This window comes from Mastacembelus armatus, chromosome 15 (assembly GCF_900324485.2).
Source record: "Mastacembelus armatus chromosome 15, fMasArm1.2, whole genome shotgun sequence".
NCBI lineage: Eukaryota > Metazoa > Chordata > Actinopteri > Synbranchiformes > Mastacembelidae > Mastacembelus > Mastacembelus armatus.
Window position 1 is genome coordinate 14,532,227 of NC_046647.1, and position 16,452 is coordinate 14,548,678.

General features: G+C 41.2%; 1 protein-coding gene across 1 annotated transcript in view; it reads right to left on the reverse strand.

The window, feature by feature from the left end:
• LOC113132133 (ankyrin-3-like) overlaps positions 1-16,452 on the reverse strand; it is an 85,243-nt gene that overhangs the window by 47,591 nt on the left and 21,200 nt on the right. The window contains exons 2-10 of the mRNA XM_026310007.1: positions 8,485-8,586; positions 8,169-8,267; positions 6,292-6,390; positions 5,572-5,670; positions 4,676-4,861; positions 2,407-2,505; positions 1,113-1,211; positions 781-879; positions 26-223 (exon numbers count right to left, since the gene is read on the reverse strand). Coding sequence (XP_026165792.1) covers positions 26-223; positions 781-879; positions 1,113-1,211; positions 2,407-2,505; positions 4,676-4,861; positions 5,572-5,670; positions 6,292-6,390; positions 8,169-8,267; positions 8,485-8,586 — 1,080 coding nt within the window. The remainder of the gene's footprint in view (positions 1-25; positions 224-780; positions 880-1,112; positions 1,212-2,406; positions 2,506-4,675; positions 4,862-5,571; positions 5,671-6,291; positions 6,391-8,168; positions 8,268-8,484; positions 8,587-16,452) is intronic.

Genomic DNA, 16,452 nt, shown 5'->3' on the forward strand with positions numbered 1-16,452 from the left:
CACACTGTCCATCCTTTATCCTTACCAGGGCCTTGGCATTCGGGTTGGCCTTCTTGTCCACGATGAGCTTTGCCACCTTGTAGTGACCGCAGTGGGCAGCAACGTGTAGCGCTGTCAGGTAGTCGTTGGTGACGTCATCCACCGGTACGTCATGCTGGAGGAGGAGCTGGACACAGTTCAGGTGGTCCCCCTGAGTGGCCATGTGGAGCGGTGATAGGCCGTTCTATGGCGGGGGGGGGGGGAGAAAGAGGGAGAGGAAGAGAGCGAGACAGAGAGAGAGAGACACATGCAGACGGACACAGACAGATGGACAGACAGACACAGTAAGTTAGGACATGGCCATGCGCTGCACAGAAAGACTGTGAAGGAAGTTGCTGAGAAGGTTACAAGAGCATTGTTATAACGAGGTCATTACAACAATGTCTATTTTGTTACACTGGTCGTCCTGCGTGGTCAAACGGTAGGGCTATGCAGCGGAGGCAGGTGTTCTGGAGAGGTCGCACAGACGTTATGGAGACAATGCGACAACGCTACAGCAACAACAACAGACCTGCTATCTGATTGGATAACAGATTTCAAATGGTTCTGTGTGGTAAGAAAGTTTTTGCAAACAAGTGTATTACAGCATTATTAATAATGTAAACGCTGTTTAAAGTTAAGTGTGACCTGTTCTAATATATTTCATAACAGCACCTGAAAAAAAAAAGTGATATGATGTGACCTTTCCTTTCCTGCTCTGAAGAAAGCAGTGTCTCCTGAATTGATCGTCCCAGTAGCTACCTTGGTCTTAGACAAGATGGGTGCTCCTCGGTCTAGTAGGATTTCCACAACCTGCTCGTGTCCACTCCTTGCCCCACAGTGAAGAGGTGTCAGTCCATCCTAAAAAGCAACACACAAGGCAAATGTGATAAATTGTAGGAAATTTAAAATCCTAGTTGCTGCCTTTTCTGCCTTTTCAGGTCCACAACTCATCACGAATCGTGGAATTTCTGCGATGGTTGGGTGGTTCGAGTGAAAGCAGTGAAGAATATACAGCGTACACTTGACATGGTTAGTATAACAAATAGTTAATTACTGAATGAAATAGCAAAATTCTAAATTTCATGTCACACCTTGGTCTTTGCATCAATTTTGGACCCTCTATCCAGCAGCAGTTTGACCATGTTGCTGTTGCCCCTTTTTGCTGCCACATGAAGTGGAGTGATGTCATTCTGGACAAAGGAGAAGAAATGTTATGAGTCAGCTGTCTAATTAGATGTAATGGTTTCTTGTTTAGAAAGTCTATAGTTCACCTGAATTAATTAATTTGGTGTATTAAATCACAAGTTGTGAACTGTAAATACATTGCAATTCTTTTTATATCGAGTTGGCCAGTTCTAATATAAACCCTCTGCTAATATAAACAGACGCTAATATAAACCCTCCTTATTAAGGGTGCATTGTCTTTTATTATCAAGCAAGCTGTTGTGAAGCAGCTCCACTGATTAAACCCATCTATAGCCCCTGCTGCACTACGACTTTCTGGCCCTAGGTTGTAATCAGTGTCAAAAGGCAGCACAAATACCAACACTCTTTCACACACTAGCTGATGTAATTACAGACCACTGTTGATTCTGGCGTGCTAATACCTAATGTGGTAACAAAACATTTTAATGGTGTCCCCTCTTGGATCACAATGTATATGTAAATAATAATTATTCTCCATTTACGCGTTTCATTACGAATGCTACGGGATAAAAAGGATGCACCTACTGTATAATGAACACTGAACAACTAATAATACAGATTGTGTAACAATTATGCTGAAATGATTCTACTATATATGGATTTACTGTTTTAGATTTTATGATACATAGTTCTTGAGTTGTGCATCATGTTTTAATTTAGCTTGTTACAAACCCTCATTGTTATAATTTGTTAATGCTGAAAAGTCCTAACAGGTGTAAATGAAAATAAGAGCTAACTTAACACCTACAGTTAATGTGGGTATTGTTAGTTTTTTTTTCTCTTATAGTAGCAGCAGCATGTGCCTTCACCTCTCAATGTCAGGTCTGCTAATAATAATTCTGCCCACATCTCACATTTTAAATTTCTGTCGTCTCTTGATGGTCAAAACCTGAAGGGCTCATAGTAAAATACAAAGTGTAGACTGAGTCTGCGTTCATAAAAATGTGTTTCGTTGGTAATGAGCCTAAAAATTAAGGAATGAATACAGCATGTCTTTTACACAGAAGACATTTTGGGAGCTGAAATCCTGCTTAATAATAACTTCTGGAAACCAGTGGTTCACAGCTGCTTATGACCATTTTCTCACCATATGCAGCATTATACATCATGTAATGTCACTTGTTTTCCTTGAGTATTGGTAATACTCCTTCCAAACAGCAGAGGGCAGAATAAACTCACCCGAGCCATGAAGTCCACAGCAGCCCCTCGGTTCAGCAGAAGCGTGGCCACGTTAATGTTGCCATAGTGAGCTGCGATGTGGAGCGGTGTGAAACCACTCTAAGGGTTGGAGAACACCGGACAACACACACATGCAAACAGACAAGCACACACATCATATTACAAACAGAGAAACACACCTGACATGTACAGTCCAGTAGAGACCTTGACCTTTATAGCTGTCCACATAGGTCTATGGTTGATGTACAATCACACCCCATCAGACGAGGACAAACTGCACTATACACTGCACATTAACACCTGACTTTTCTGTCAGTGATAGAAGAAGTCCTTTTATTTAAGCATCAAACATGGGGCCAATGGCATGCTGACACACCTAAATATAGTTATCTTTACATTAACACACTGGGTAAAATACACTTCAGTTACGTAGGCGTTTGATACACAATTCAATTTTGACAGATATTATTTAGAGGAAATTACTGTGAATCCCCCTGTGTCCTGCAAAGGAACCAAATGTTCTTTTGGTAACATCTTAAATCAGAGACATTTCCTGTCCAAACCCCTGGCTCAGTGAGTAACAGCTGCCAAAGCAGGTTCACTGGATTTAATCTGTCCAATGAGTGTCTGAATCTTATGCTAAGTTAACAAATCACTACAATCCCAATTTCAGTTAACCAATATGGGAAGCTGTTATCCCAGACATGTGTATCCACTCTGCTGATTCTGTAGTCCCAAACCAAAACCTACCTACTATGCTACAACTATCAGCACTTTCAAAAGATTTTTTATCCTTCAGAATCATTAAAAGAGTAATCAAAAATTAAAATTAACCAAAAAAAAAATCTTTTTCTGTGGATAGTACATAATCTTGTGTTTTAAAATAAAATAAATTTCTTCCATTTTCTATCAAATCACTATGCAACTTTCTTGACCACAATGAGCCTGAGATCAAAAAAAGGCAAATAACCAGCCAGGCTGCCAAAGCCAGAAACAATGCTAACCAACACAAGCAAACACAGAAGGTAACGACCTGGCTTTGGAGTGACAAAGGCCTCCTTGTCCTCCTGCTAGAAGCAGCATCACTATAGCTTGTTGCTTTGGTCCCATGCAAAATGCTTTAGGTGCAAGGGTTGAGGATTTGAAGTACAAGAAATCAATAAAGGGTAGGTCAGTTAACTATTTAGACTTGCTGTTGCTAGAAGGCTGGGTTCTTTTACAGCTCAGTGGGAATTTGGTCGCCATGCAGGTTATGGACAAACCGCTGCTTTTCAATGAATGATAACCACTTCTCATGCTAGCACTGGTTATCATGTCAGTCAGTTTCATGGAAGGACTGTGGTCAGATCATATCAGGATAAGATTTCGCCATAAAGATTTGCCAAAAACAAGAGCCAGACATTAAATTTTGTACACCATGAAACCACGAGAATCAAGGAGAACCTTGATACCCAAGCCTCCAGCCTCTGGATTTACTGATCACTATTAGTGAAACATGCTCTACTCTCAACTTATCTATGACTAGAGATATCCACTACATGAATGAAGCAATGGAGAGGAAGACAAGATTGACTTCAAATGGAAAAGGGGGAAGTGACGAAGGGCTGCAGAATCACTATTGCATCAATCCAGGGGCACTGAAGTGTTGTTTTTCTGAGTTTTTATGAGCTGCGATGGAGAGACTACGTAATGTACAGAGTAGAGGTGTACCTCTGTTGTTCTATTCACCATCATCTACAAAGTCAGCCAAGAGAGGAGAGAATGGGCAGTTAGAGAGCAAAAAATAGAAAAAGGCCTCCACTGACATGAAGTGGAGGAGCAGGCAGAGGGGAGAAGGAGCTCAGTACAAAATGAAAAAAAAAAAATCAGTTTTTAACGTCACTTGATATTTACGATTTAGATAAAATCAATTGCATTCACAAATTCTCATATTCTGTAAAAAAAATTGAATGCACACATTACTAAAATAAGTAAATAATTGTTGTCCTGTTCAATGATGTGACTCGGTATGAACAAAAACAACAATGTCCTTCTCTCCCTTCTTACCTCTTTCTGCCAAAAAGAGCATCAAAAACAAATTCAACTAAGATAGAAGGAGAAGAAAGAAAGAAAAGAAAGAAACAAAAACTGACAAAGAAAGCCAGTAATATTGATAATCCACATAATTAAATAAACACACTATCAAAGAGTCAAAAAGAAAAAAACACAAAAATAAAAACCATCTGAAGAGCCACCACTGGAAACAGGCTACGTCAGCACTGTCACTCACCTTGGACTCGACATCCGCATTGTGGTCATTCTGCAGGAGCAGGGCCGCGGCCTTGGTGTCATCCTTGCGGGCGGCAATGTGTAGGGCAGGAAGGCGCACCTTGCCCTTTGTATCGTTCTCCAACAGCAGGGAGACCACCTGGTCATGGCCCTGCTGGAGGGCCACTGCCAGTGGGGTGAAGCCATCCTGCACATTAGGACAGATAAACTGTCACTGATGCTGGACAGGTGCTGTCCTGATGTTCTAGTATCTAAATATAAACCAATAGACTATATATTGGACTGCTTATTCCATTAACCTGTTCAGCTACTTATCTCCAAATGTGCACCTGCTCATGCATGCGTACATGTGGTGACTGGTAATTGGGTGTATATGCGGTGCAGAGCACTGAAAATCAGAGCAGTAACAGCAGCAGTAGCTGTGAAGGAGAGGCAGGGAGCGGAGCGGACATCATCTGTGACCCACTCAAGGTCACTATGCCTCCACCACCACACTACCAATCAATGAAGCTCTGCTTATATACCTCTTGAAGAGATGGGGAGGAAGGCAGGAGAGGAGGGTGGAAAGACAGAGCGAGAGAGAACAAGAATGTGAGGCTAAATGCTGAGAAAAATACAGTGGCAGGGAAGTAAAGAACAAAGAACAAAGGGACACAGGTAGATGTGGAGTGAGTGGGGTTGGCAGGATGGAGACAGGGAAGCAAACAGAGGAGGAGAGGACATGAAGCTGATTAGTACAATAGATGTAAGATCACATGATAGAGGCAGAGAAAAACATGACAGAAAACAATACCTCAACTGAAAGGTCGAAACTGGACTGACACACATATACATCAGAGGACACACACACACAACCACACACACACAACTACAAAAATGCAAACATATATACAGTACCTCAGTGGCCATACTCTGGCTGGCGCCGTTCTCCAGAAGGAACCGTACCACATCCAGGTGATTCTCCTGGGCTGCCATGTACAAAGGAGTGAAGCCATTCTGCACACAACATAGACAAAAACACACACACACACACACACTGCTTATACTACAAATCCATCAATGTTTCCTTGCAATCAGGTATTTTAGATTTCAGGGTGCATTTTTCATCATCTGAGTGCAGCTGAGGTTTTCCTGCATCATAATAATGAATTTAATGTAAAATATCCTAATATGATTTAAATTATGAGATTTACACTATGAAATGTTGTCAGAGTCTTCAGGGTGATAGATATTCAAAAGATATGAATGACAAAACAGTGTTCAGGTAAAGTCTGTAAGTCTTTTTGTGTTTCTATCACATTCCAGTTTTTAGGGTTTGATAAGAAAAAGCAGAAATAGATCTAATAGAGTTAAATGTAAAATGCAAGGATAGCACTTTAATGAGAGGCAGAGACCTAGTTGGCATGAAGCCAGATTTTGTCAGTGAGGCTCTCTCCACTGACTGATTCAATCAGTGTCAGTGACTTCATCATACAGCACCATCGAAACCAGTGTGGGCATCACAGCAGTGTAATTACATTTAAGACATTTCAGAGTCTAGATGCACACCAATGGGACCTCGGTGTCAAACTGACATCATGCACAGGTGTGTGTGTGTCCATGTTGAGTGTATTCCACCTGAGACTGTGCGTTGACATTGGCTCCATTGGTGACCAGCTCTTTGACGACTTCCGTCTGGCCAGCCAGTGAAGCTATGTGTAGAGCAGTGTTTCCTTTCTGGATTACACAGAACAACCACAGGAATGTGTGTTAAGCTCTGCGCCACCTGTTCTAACATATTACTTGTGTGTGTGTGTGTGTGTGTGTGTTTGTCACTATAGTGTGTCTATATGTTCATGTCAGTAGCCATGTGCCCTAGTGAATCCCCTCATGCCAACCACACTTTTGTACCTCTGGTGTTCTCCGCCCCAAACTTCCATTGCCAACAATGTGTCACATCCGATGACCCACGTCCCACACATAAATGATCTCCGGCTGAGCCATAGCCATAAATAAAGCAGCAGAGAGCTTTTTATGAACCTGTTCAGGTCCTTGTGAAGGCAGGTTTGAGCCCCAGTCTGTCTCCTGGCCGCGTGATACTGGGCTCTGTCATTTGTGACAAGTGCTATTGCACAATACTGATCATCTGTCACATGAACTGGATACTGTAGCAGGGAAACCAGATCGCTACATTTGCCAAAGCACAAAGCAGGATAATGCAGAGACTATATGGTATATAATGCAGACAAAGCTAACTTTTCTGCGCTGTGTTTTTGTTTGCAAATGGTACGTATCAGACCCTTTCATAAAAAATACTGTATGTACCCACACAGGCATGACATCCTAGAGGGAACTGGTACAATGCCACAAACATCAAATGATAAGCCTGACTTCTGGTACAAAACTGTAGCAATTGATTGCACAGTTCCCTAAAAAATATTTGGCAAGTATGATATAAATGTACTTGGAGACAGGGTTTCACCATGAACACCTTTCATGTTAGTGCATTCTAGTACAATGACACTATTAAAGACACTTAAAGCTCCCTGTTCTAAACTGAACAGCTATCTCTGTTCGATGTTCACAGTTCACTCTTCATGTACAATCCAGTAAAACAACATTAAAAATTACAGTAAAATCAACATTATTCTGACAAGCTCAACACTCTAAGCTTCATAAGGGTTACATTTCAAATTCTCCCACAAGAGCAGTGCAACATTAGAGGGGCAGATACACAATTAACTTAAGCATCAAACAACCACACACTGTAAACAAAACACTGCTTCTAAATCTAGGAATCCTCGATAGCACTGCCTCCCTAATTGTCTCCATCGGCTGCCTACAATGGGAAACCAGGGTGTAGGTAGTGGATTCCCAAGATCTGAAGCTAATCCCTCTGCATCCTCAGGGTCACAGTAGAGAGAGGCTTTAATTGGGGAGATTTTCTCCTTGATCTTGAATATTTCATTGTGTCCTTTGTTTATGTCAACATTAGGCATTTGGCCTGTAGTAGAGAGGCTGAAGGAGAATAAAATGGGAGTAAAACGCCTTCTGGGCAAAAATCTGAATAATATTTTCAATGGCTCAGCCTCTCAACCTCATTTAGCCTCAGAGCAAAGATGCTTCAAAGGAAGAAGCCCTCCCCTGATGCATCACAGCATATATTATAGACTAAATAAAATACAACACTACTGCTGCAGCTGCTGCTTTTGCCTACTTTGTATTTCATTGCATACATTTCCAATAAATACCTTCTGCTGATTTTTTATGGAACTAATTTTGCCTCAAATTGACATATATTTTATTTCTCCTTGCTTAACTCTCACTTTTTCCAGCAGCAATCTTCACAGGGATGATTAAACATTGATCCAACATTAAACCCTAAGAAAAACCTGCACACTGGGAGTAGTCGTACTTTAACTGCATGTTCACTAATCCTACAGTGCAGCCATAATTTGTATCCAAATATAGTCCTCCATAATGACACCTGAGCTACGATAGGTGATGGGCCTTACCTTTGTGGCTGCATCCACAGTGGCTCCGAGCTTCAGCAGCTCAGCAACAACCTCTACATGCCCCTCTTTAGAGGCGAGATGAAGAGCATTCAGACCATTCTGAGAAAGAAATATATTTGATAGAGTTAGTTATAACTGTGTTTTTACACATTAGCCCTAGAGCCCTCAATTTCTCAGCTGATGCAGCATTATGGTGAATGGATGTTTATGTCTGTAGAAAAAAAAAAAGACTTAAAATATTTCTTCAATCCCAAGGAGGACAGACGCTCACACACAAGACTTAAGCTTCTTAATAACAGTCTCACAAAAACCCTACCTGATTGCAAATGTTAATCTCAACCCCAGACTTGAGGTAGTCAAGGACTTTTTCAAGGTTCCCTGCTCGGGCTGCTCGCAGGTAACTGGCATTACTGTCAGACTGGGGAGAAGGAAACAAAGAGAGTGAAAGAGAGAAAGAAAGGGAGACAAGACAAAGACAGAAGTCAAACATTGGCCACATGCTTATCTGCCTCAAAATATCAAATTGGTAGTAAAAGAAGCTTTAAATATGAAAACATTACAGTACCAGGTAGAATTCTGTCATAATTTCTCAGACATCCAAAACCATGTCAACACAGGAAAAAATAAAGCTATTGTCCAAACATTCAGGGGGTCCATTTTCCCATTAAAATCCATCTACAAGTCCACAAATCAACCCAATGTTAAAACACTAGAATCCATGAAAAAGCCACGGAGTATCAACCCAACAATTCAAGTCATCCTCCATTCTGCATCTGATCCCACCGGACTGTTATTTCAGCTTTGCTAAATCCAAATGTCTCTGATTCCCAAATGGAAAGAGGTCAGTGACTGAGTGGTCCTTACAGCTGCCAGAGAGACTTCCTCTCTTCCATAGAAATCTCTTCTGAATCCACCAGTAAAACAGTTATGAGTCTACGCCCCTGTGTTATGAGAAGCAGAGCATCCTCTATTCTGCTTGGCTGTCCTTTATTTCACTACAGAAATAGGGCTTTGCACACTAAAATAAAATGTTGAGGTAAGCATGTTTTGCCCCATAAGAAATGGTGGTGTGCATGTGCATGTGTGTGTGAGTGGGAGAGATCGAGAGAAGGATGAGAGCAGACAAAGAAGAGAAAGAAAAAGCTAAAAAGAGAAAGAAGTTAAGTTGCGTTTCTTTTCAGTTAGCTCATGTTAGCCCATAGGACATCAGGTTTGACATTAAATGACACACAGCAAACTCTGCACATTTGTTCTTCCTTCTTCACAGCAGCCTTTTGCAGTGAGCATTTTGTAGCACTCAGCACTGGAGCTGCTGAGAGCAGGAGGGAGAGAAGCTGTGAAATGCTGCTTCATGATAGAGGCTCAAAAATTAAAACCCCTGAATTATCAAAAGCCCAGACCTGCTAAATTTAGCCCTGCATCCAGAGACACTTAGGATAAACTCAGCAGGGCCAAACAGTACGAGCTGTTATCCAACATTGTACTCTCCCTGTACCATGCTTTTCCAGAAATAACTCTGACGAACATAGAGGGATCTGACCTAAAGCCAAATGTGAGTGAACAAGACATCCAGCACCAGATTGTTCCACAGATAAGTTGAGAGGAAAACATTTTTCTCTGTGCTCATGCACGCATGTGTAGACAAACAAAATAATTGCAGATGAGGCAGCTTTAACTGGAAACCAAGCCAATTCCTGATTACAAGAGACCATAAAGCCAACACTCATATCTTTGCAGCCAATCAGCTCATATCCCGAAATGTCTTATTCCTTTTCCCAACCCCCACAGGTCTATTTGATAGCACTGAACCACTAATGATGCTTCTGTTCTTGTGATACAATAGTGTCAGAGAGCCTGAAGCAGCATAATAACTGAACAACCATAATGTGAGTGAATCATGTACATAGGCACAGTGTGCAGTTTAGGTGCGACCGCCGACCTTTGTCAAAGTTCTCCCCCTCTCCCTGAGTCTTTCCTGTCTGCCTCTCCAAGGCCCACAGCAAAAATAAAGGCATGACAAGCCCCCAAAGTAATCGTTAAAAAATAAATACATTTGATAAATATCAGTCATTACCATTAACAGGTGCATGTGCAGAAGTAACATCATTTGACTTGTCAATGTTGAAGAGCAGACTGATAAGACAGCTCAAGCGATGTTGCGATTCAAAACCAAACTGGTAAAATACTATAGCTATAACGCTATAATACTATGCTATAACGTAACAACATGACTAATCATGAAAACATGATTTAATTCATTATCATAAAGGAACATAATAAAACTATCAAAACTCTGGACTCCTACACTGAGGTTTTCTATCTGTTAGTTACGGACATTGATAGCAAGAACCAATGTCCTTCATGATGATCTGTAATAAACACTTTGGCTTCCACCCAGCCAAAAGGCATTCTGTGTCCCACCTCAATACTGTCACTGAAGTGAACTCACTGACTTCTTTTACATGGTACTGCCTCTATCTGCCACATTATGTCTACATGCCATTATCATGACTCTCATTCACATTTTCTGCTTTAAGATGTACACCATTAATTTATTTACTTGACTTTCTGCATAACCTCATATGACTGAAAGCCAGTTTCTGCCCAATTCTGTTTGGAGAGAATATCAATATCAACCCTGGCTTCATCATCCAGTCTTTCCTCTTAATATAATATCTGTGCAGCATGTGTGTGTCTGTGTGCATGTCTGCATGCTGGTACTGTACATATCCCTACACTTGCCATGTATCTTACATAACCGGCATGTGTTCTTAGAGTGTGCAATGCTGTGTATAATATTTCTGTGTGAACCATGACTCTGCTTGTCACCAAATGCTTTGCTGGTCTAAAGCCTCAGACATGAAAATAGATGGGTCTCAGAGCTGTGGACGGACAGCACGCAGGACAATTACCAAGTAATTTACACCATCACACGTTATGTAAGTCAAACATGACAGTACTGTGGTCTTCTTTCAATCATTTATTGTAGATATTTAATAGAAGACAACTGATTGCTTTTGGAGGCTGATGTATAACTGAGTAGTTCAATCTTTGAACTACCACCCCCTGCATCTCACTCTGCCTCTGCCTGAGCTTAAATGCCAACAGATTAAATAGTCTTCATCCATAAATCACTGTTCTTTGCTCTCATCAGTTTATCCCTTAATGCCTGCAGTGAAAACCAGTGACCAACATATCCAACCATCCCTCCACTCCCATCTACATCCAAGATGAGGGATCTTGAAGTCTTTGTGAATGAAGCATTACATGAGACAGGGCTACAGATTAGTAAGAGAAATATCATTAAGCCTCCATAGATCAGAGGTTCAAAGAAAATGGGGACATTAAAGACTAGGTTAAGCCTGAAGGAAAGCATTAATGTTAAACAGAAGTGAGAGGATGACAGTGAGAGAAGGAGCAGAAATCTGCTGCACAATGTCTAACTGGAAAGACTGTGAATTATACCATCACTTCTAGTTACAGTCTTAAAAAAGTCAAAAATACAGATAATTTGTGGGTAAGATGCAGTAAAAATGACAATTAACCATCTCAGTTCTAATTAAAAATGCCCTCAGGTAACAGACTAGTAGCTATAGATGCTCTAAAAAAGGGAAAAGAAAAAGAGAAATACTACATAGCAGCCTATTAAAGGGTTGTCAATGGGCTGTAACATGTATTGTGGGTTTGAGCAGGTTATTACACCTATCTATTAAGAGTCATATTTAAAAACTTCAGAGCAATATATTAACACATCAACACATTAAAGCTCAATCTTTTACATCATCAAAAAGTAAAGGTTTAAGGTTTAAACTCATCCGCTCAAAAAACCCTTAAATGTGTTTTTTAAGCATTATGACAATGGTGTGTACTGTCCTGGGACATTATAAATAACTTTGTGTCATTCTCTATAGTGAACTTTTAACACTGAAACTGTTAAATGACCTCTGTATTGCAATATCTTGTTATCATTATAGTAGACTTATAAAGGTACACCTACAGCCTGGCCAATTTAATCGAATGACTCTTAATTTGGGCATCCTTTATCAGAATAACACTCATTTTAAAACTACCAAAACTACTTTAGCTTCTTTTACTACATAAATACTTGCCAATAAGGAATTTATCTCTTTTAGGCAGGTTTAAAAATGTTTCTTAAGTATAATTGGCAGCACTATTTCAAAGTTGCAGCTTGAGAACCAGCAGTGTACAAATTGTATCATTTCTTTTTAGGTTTACATCGATCAATTTTATTGATTTCTTGTATACTAATTGCAAAATATAATATAATACATTGTGTATACACTTGCTATGTAGTATGGAATTGAGATGCAATTTCTGTCAGGCTCTTCAGATATATGGGTGGTTCACATTCCTTCTTTCTAACCATGGAGATTTATGATGCTTTAGAGCTGCAGAGCCATTGTTTTCCTTTCCGCTGAATTTGTACTTGGCACTTCTTCTTTTCAACATAGTGATACATGGATAGAGGATTTTTAGTTGTATAAAGGCTGATATCCCCAGGCTGCCAGACTCAGATGATGTCAGTCTGGTTCTGCACCTAATACATACTATAAAAAAAACCAGAAACTCACATGGAGCACGCACCATTTTGCACGGCAGCCATGGATAAGAAGGGTTACATAAACGTATAAATGTTATTGTGCACTTCTGTACACGTTCAACACATGCAGGTACAAGTATGTACACACAAACACAGACACAGGGCATGATGTCATTGCTGTAGGCTCTGGGTGAACCAAGCAAGCTTAAGAAGAGGAGAGCCAGACCGGCAGCAGCTGTATTGTTTCACATTATCCCTGCTCTCCTGACAGCACAAACACTCAGAGCTCCACAGCTCTGTGAGCACAAAGACAGGGGCATCCAGTGGCAGCCCACAACCCCCAGCAGTGCCAAAGAGCCTCATCCCACCAATCCACCTTTAAACTGTTGAACTTCCCTATTTCCTCCACCACTTACTCCCTCATAGTAAGATGCTTTCCCTCACTGCTAAATATAGATAAATATCAATAAGTTATCAATATCAATAAGATATTGATAAATGTGTATCCCCTTTATAAAGTCTCCTTTGATTTTAAATGTACAAAACTTCTCATGTTTGCTATCACTTTAAAACATCCCTCTGTGGTAGTAGTTTTGCCGATGGAAAGAACCACACATTTCAGGAGCACTACACATGTGGTTTAATGTGATGTGTGTAGACAGTGCCCTGCTTTCGAATGACCACTAGGAGGAATGACAGTGTGAGTGAGGGAGAAAATGTATGAATGAACAGATGGATGGATGAGCAAATGAGTAAATTCATTTCTTGATCCAGTGTTTTAAAAGCTTAAGGTACTGGTGATGATTTCCATACCAATACTGAAAACAAATCAAGCTTAGGAACAGTTTGAAAAAAGACTCTGAAGACATTTCTGCTGAGAGCGTTAGATGAGATATACAGAAAATATGAAACTAGAGCCAGGAGATGGATACCTTAGCATAAAGATCACAGACAGGTGGAAACAGCTAGCCTAGCTCTAACCAAAGCTAAAAAAATGGTCTATTATTGCCTCTAAAACTCAGTCATTAACATGTCATATCTTGTTTGTTAAATCAGTGTCGGAGAATGGCAATTTCCAAAAATCTTAAACCATTCCCTTAAGGGAAAAAAACATCCAATGTGCTTAATAATAAACACATGCCTCAGTATAAACAACATAAATATACACGCATACATTTTGGATGTGGCACAAACTAACAGTCTAGGCACCAATTTCCCTAATGTGCACTGTTCAACTGATTGCTGCAGGTCAGCTGACTTTCCATGCTCAAATACACCCATTCAGTCATTACACATGATAGAGGACTAGGTCTCTCAGTCTCAGTTATAATCTCTCTCATATTTGTTCAACTTAATATCAACCTACAACATTAATCTAAATTTTATGTATCAAAAAGCACACCTGAAAATCTAAAAATAAATCCAAATGTAAGGACTACTCACTTGAGCCAGAAAGACAGCACCCTCTTCTACAGCCATGTTCACTTTCTTTCCCTCTTTATTCCTCTCCTCTGTATGAGGAGGAGTGAAACCTGAGCTCAGAGTGGCTGGTCAGTCAAGCAGCCAACCAGTCATCCACTCAGTCAGTCAGTCAGTCAGTCAGTCAGTCAGTCAGTCAGTCAGCTCTGTCCTTTCCTTAACCTCCTGGGCATCCATCCCACTTAGAGTGGAGAGCAAGGTGCCACTGGCACAGGACACAGCATAAAAAAATGAAAGCACACAAAGAAATGCCTGCACTGGAGGTAGCAGACTCAACAGTTCTTTCCGCTGCCTGGTCGATGCCCTGCACATCAGACAGAGGGATGCTGGGTGGAAAGTAGTGAGTAGGAAAAAGAAAAGAAGAGGATGCCTGGTGGTAAAGAGACGAGAGGGGGTCTATGTGTTTCTCCAGTGGTGAGTAAACAAAGCGCTGAGCGTCTTTCACGCTGCAGAAAGGACGCACTGCAAATCTCTGCTGCCGCCTCCCTCCCACCCGTCTCTTTATCTAGCTTTTTTTTTAAAAATATGTCAACATGGGTAAATCCCCTTTGCCTCACACAAGCTTGTCCGTGTACCAGAATGCACCTTTGAATGAGGTGGGTGCAGGAAGAGCACCCTGACTTACCATAACAGCTGAGGTTTCTTCCTCCCTATCTGCCTCCTTCCTTTTCTTTCTCACCTTCATTTACTCTGAGGGGTGGGGTGGGCTAGTGTGACTGTGATCCTGATATCCAAGGTTGAGGAGTCAAGCAGGGAGAGGGCCCAAACTGAAAATAGAAGCTGAAACAAATACTTTAGCTAAAATGACTCGAGTAAGATATGTCAACCCCCCCGCCTCCCCGCGCTTGTTATCCCACCCACTCTCCCTCTATCCCTCCCACTCATTCTCTCTGGTTCACTCTCCCTGCCTCCCTCGGTCTCTGCCAGCACACGGCTCTTTATTGCCATCCTGCTTATCAGCTTTTTTTCCCCCGAACAAAGGCTAGTGTGAGTGTGTGTGTGTTTTGAGTGTGACCTCGTTGCACAGAATCAACCAGGAGGATCTCAGTGCATTATACCTAGCAGTAGCGATTCTCTGTGTGTCTACTTGTGCTGTTTCGCATGGCTAATAAGAGCCAAGAACAACAACAACACCAGATGCTATTTTGGGGCGCGTGCACCAATGAGGCCCACCCATCCGAACAATCAATTGGGACATTTCAACTGAGAGATTAGGGGCTTTTCCGTTGGTATTAGGGGCACCCTCTGTTCTCCCACCTCTAACACTCCACTGCTGTCAGCAGAGTGGGAGCTGGGGATGAGAAGCTCACCCCCACCTGTCTTCCCTCTCAAATCCTGCTCATACCGTAGCTAAACCTCAGTGCAGGAAGCAGCCAAGTACACTCACTGTTCTTCTTAAAAAGGTACCCAAAGTACCAGAATCTGATCACTATCTGTGTGAGCAGAATGGAAAATACAGTTGAGGTTAAAAAGCATAACATGCAGCACAATCTTTGTATGTTATATGTTTGATCTTGGGCTATTACACCTGTGGGAGGTATGTGATCTGATTATCTTATCTGGGAGGACCACCTACAGCTGAATGTTCCCAAAGCTTTTATTTTCATGTGAGAAGCCAAATGATGAAACTGTTGCTCTGAGTATACACAAAATACATTGACCTTAGAGAGAGTATAAATGATATTTGGCTATTTCAAGAACTTCACATTATGCTGAAGGATGTTTTTGAAAGGGTTCAGTGATCTTCAAAAACACCTTTGTGCTGTAGTAGCAACAAATATTACTCAAACAAAATAATGAATTTGCTAGTTTAGGGGAAGTTTGCGGCGAAGGCAACTTAACTGTGATAAGGAATGGTGACTAAAAGAAGACATCTTGGTCAAGTCCGTCCACCACTCTGACCTCTACTCTGTCACTGTGGTGCAGAATTGGTCAATACAGGTATAATCCTGAGGGAATACTGGCCTAAAGAAATCCTTTTGCTGTCAGTCTACACAGATAAGTAGACAAACGCTCCGGTTATTAAGTTTTAGCAGGGAAACACTGGGCTTCTCTTTCCTCCTGCCTGTGGTGTCATGATAATAAAAAATAAGCACAGTTCATCAGCATTACAGCTATATATTATTTATAGCAGGAATACTGCTGTTCTGGCAGCGCTGCCTGTTAATATCACACACAGTGATGTACAACTTCGCACAGAGAATACACAGTCACATGCAGCCATCCATCCCTCATACACTGCTT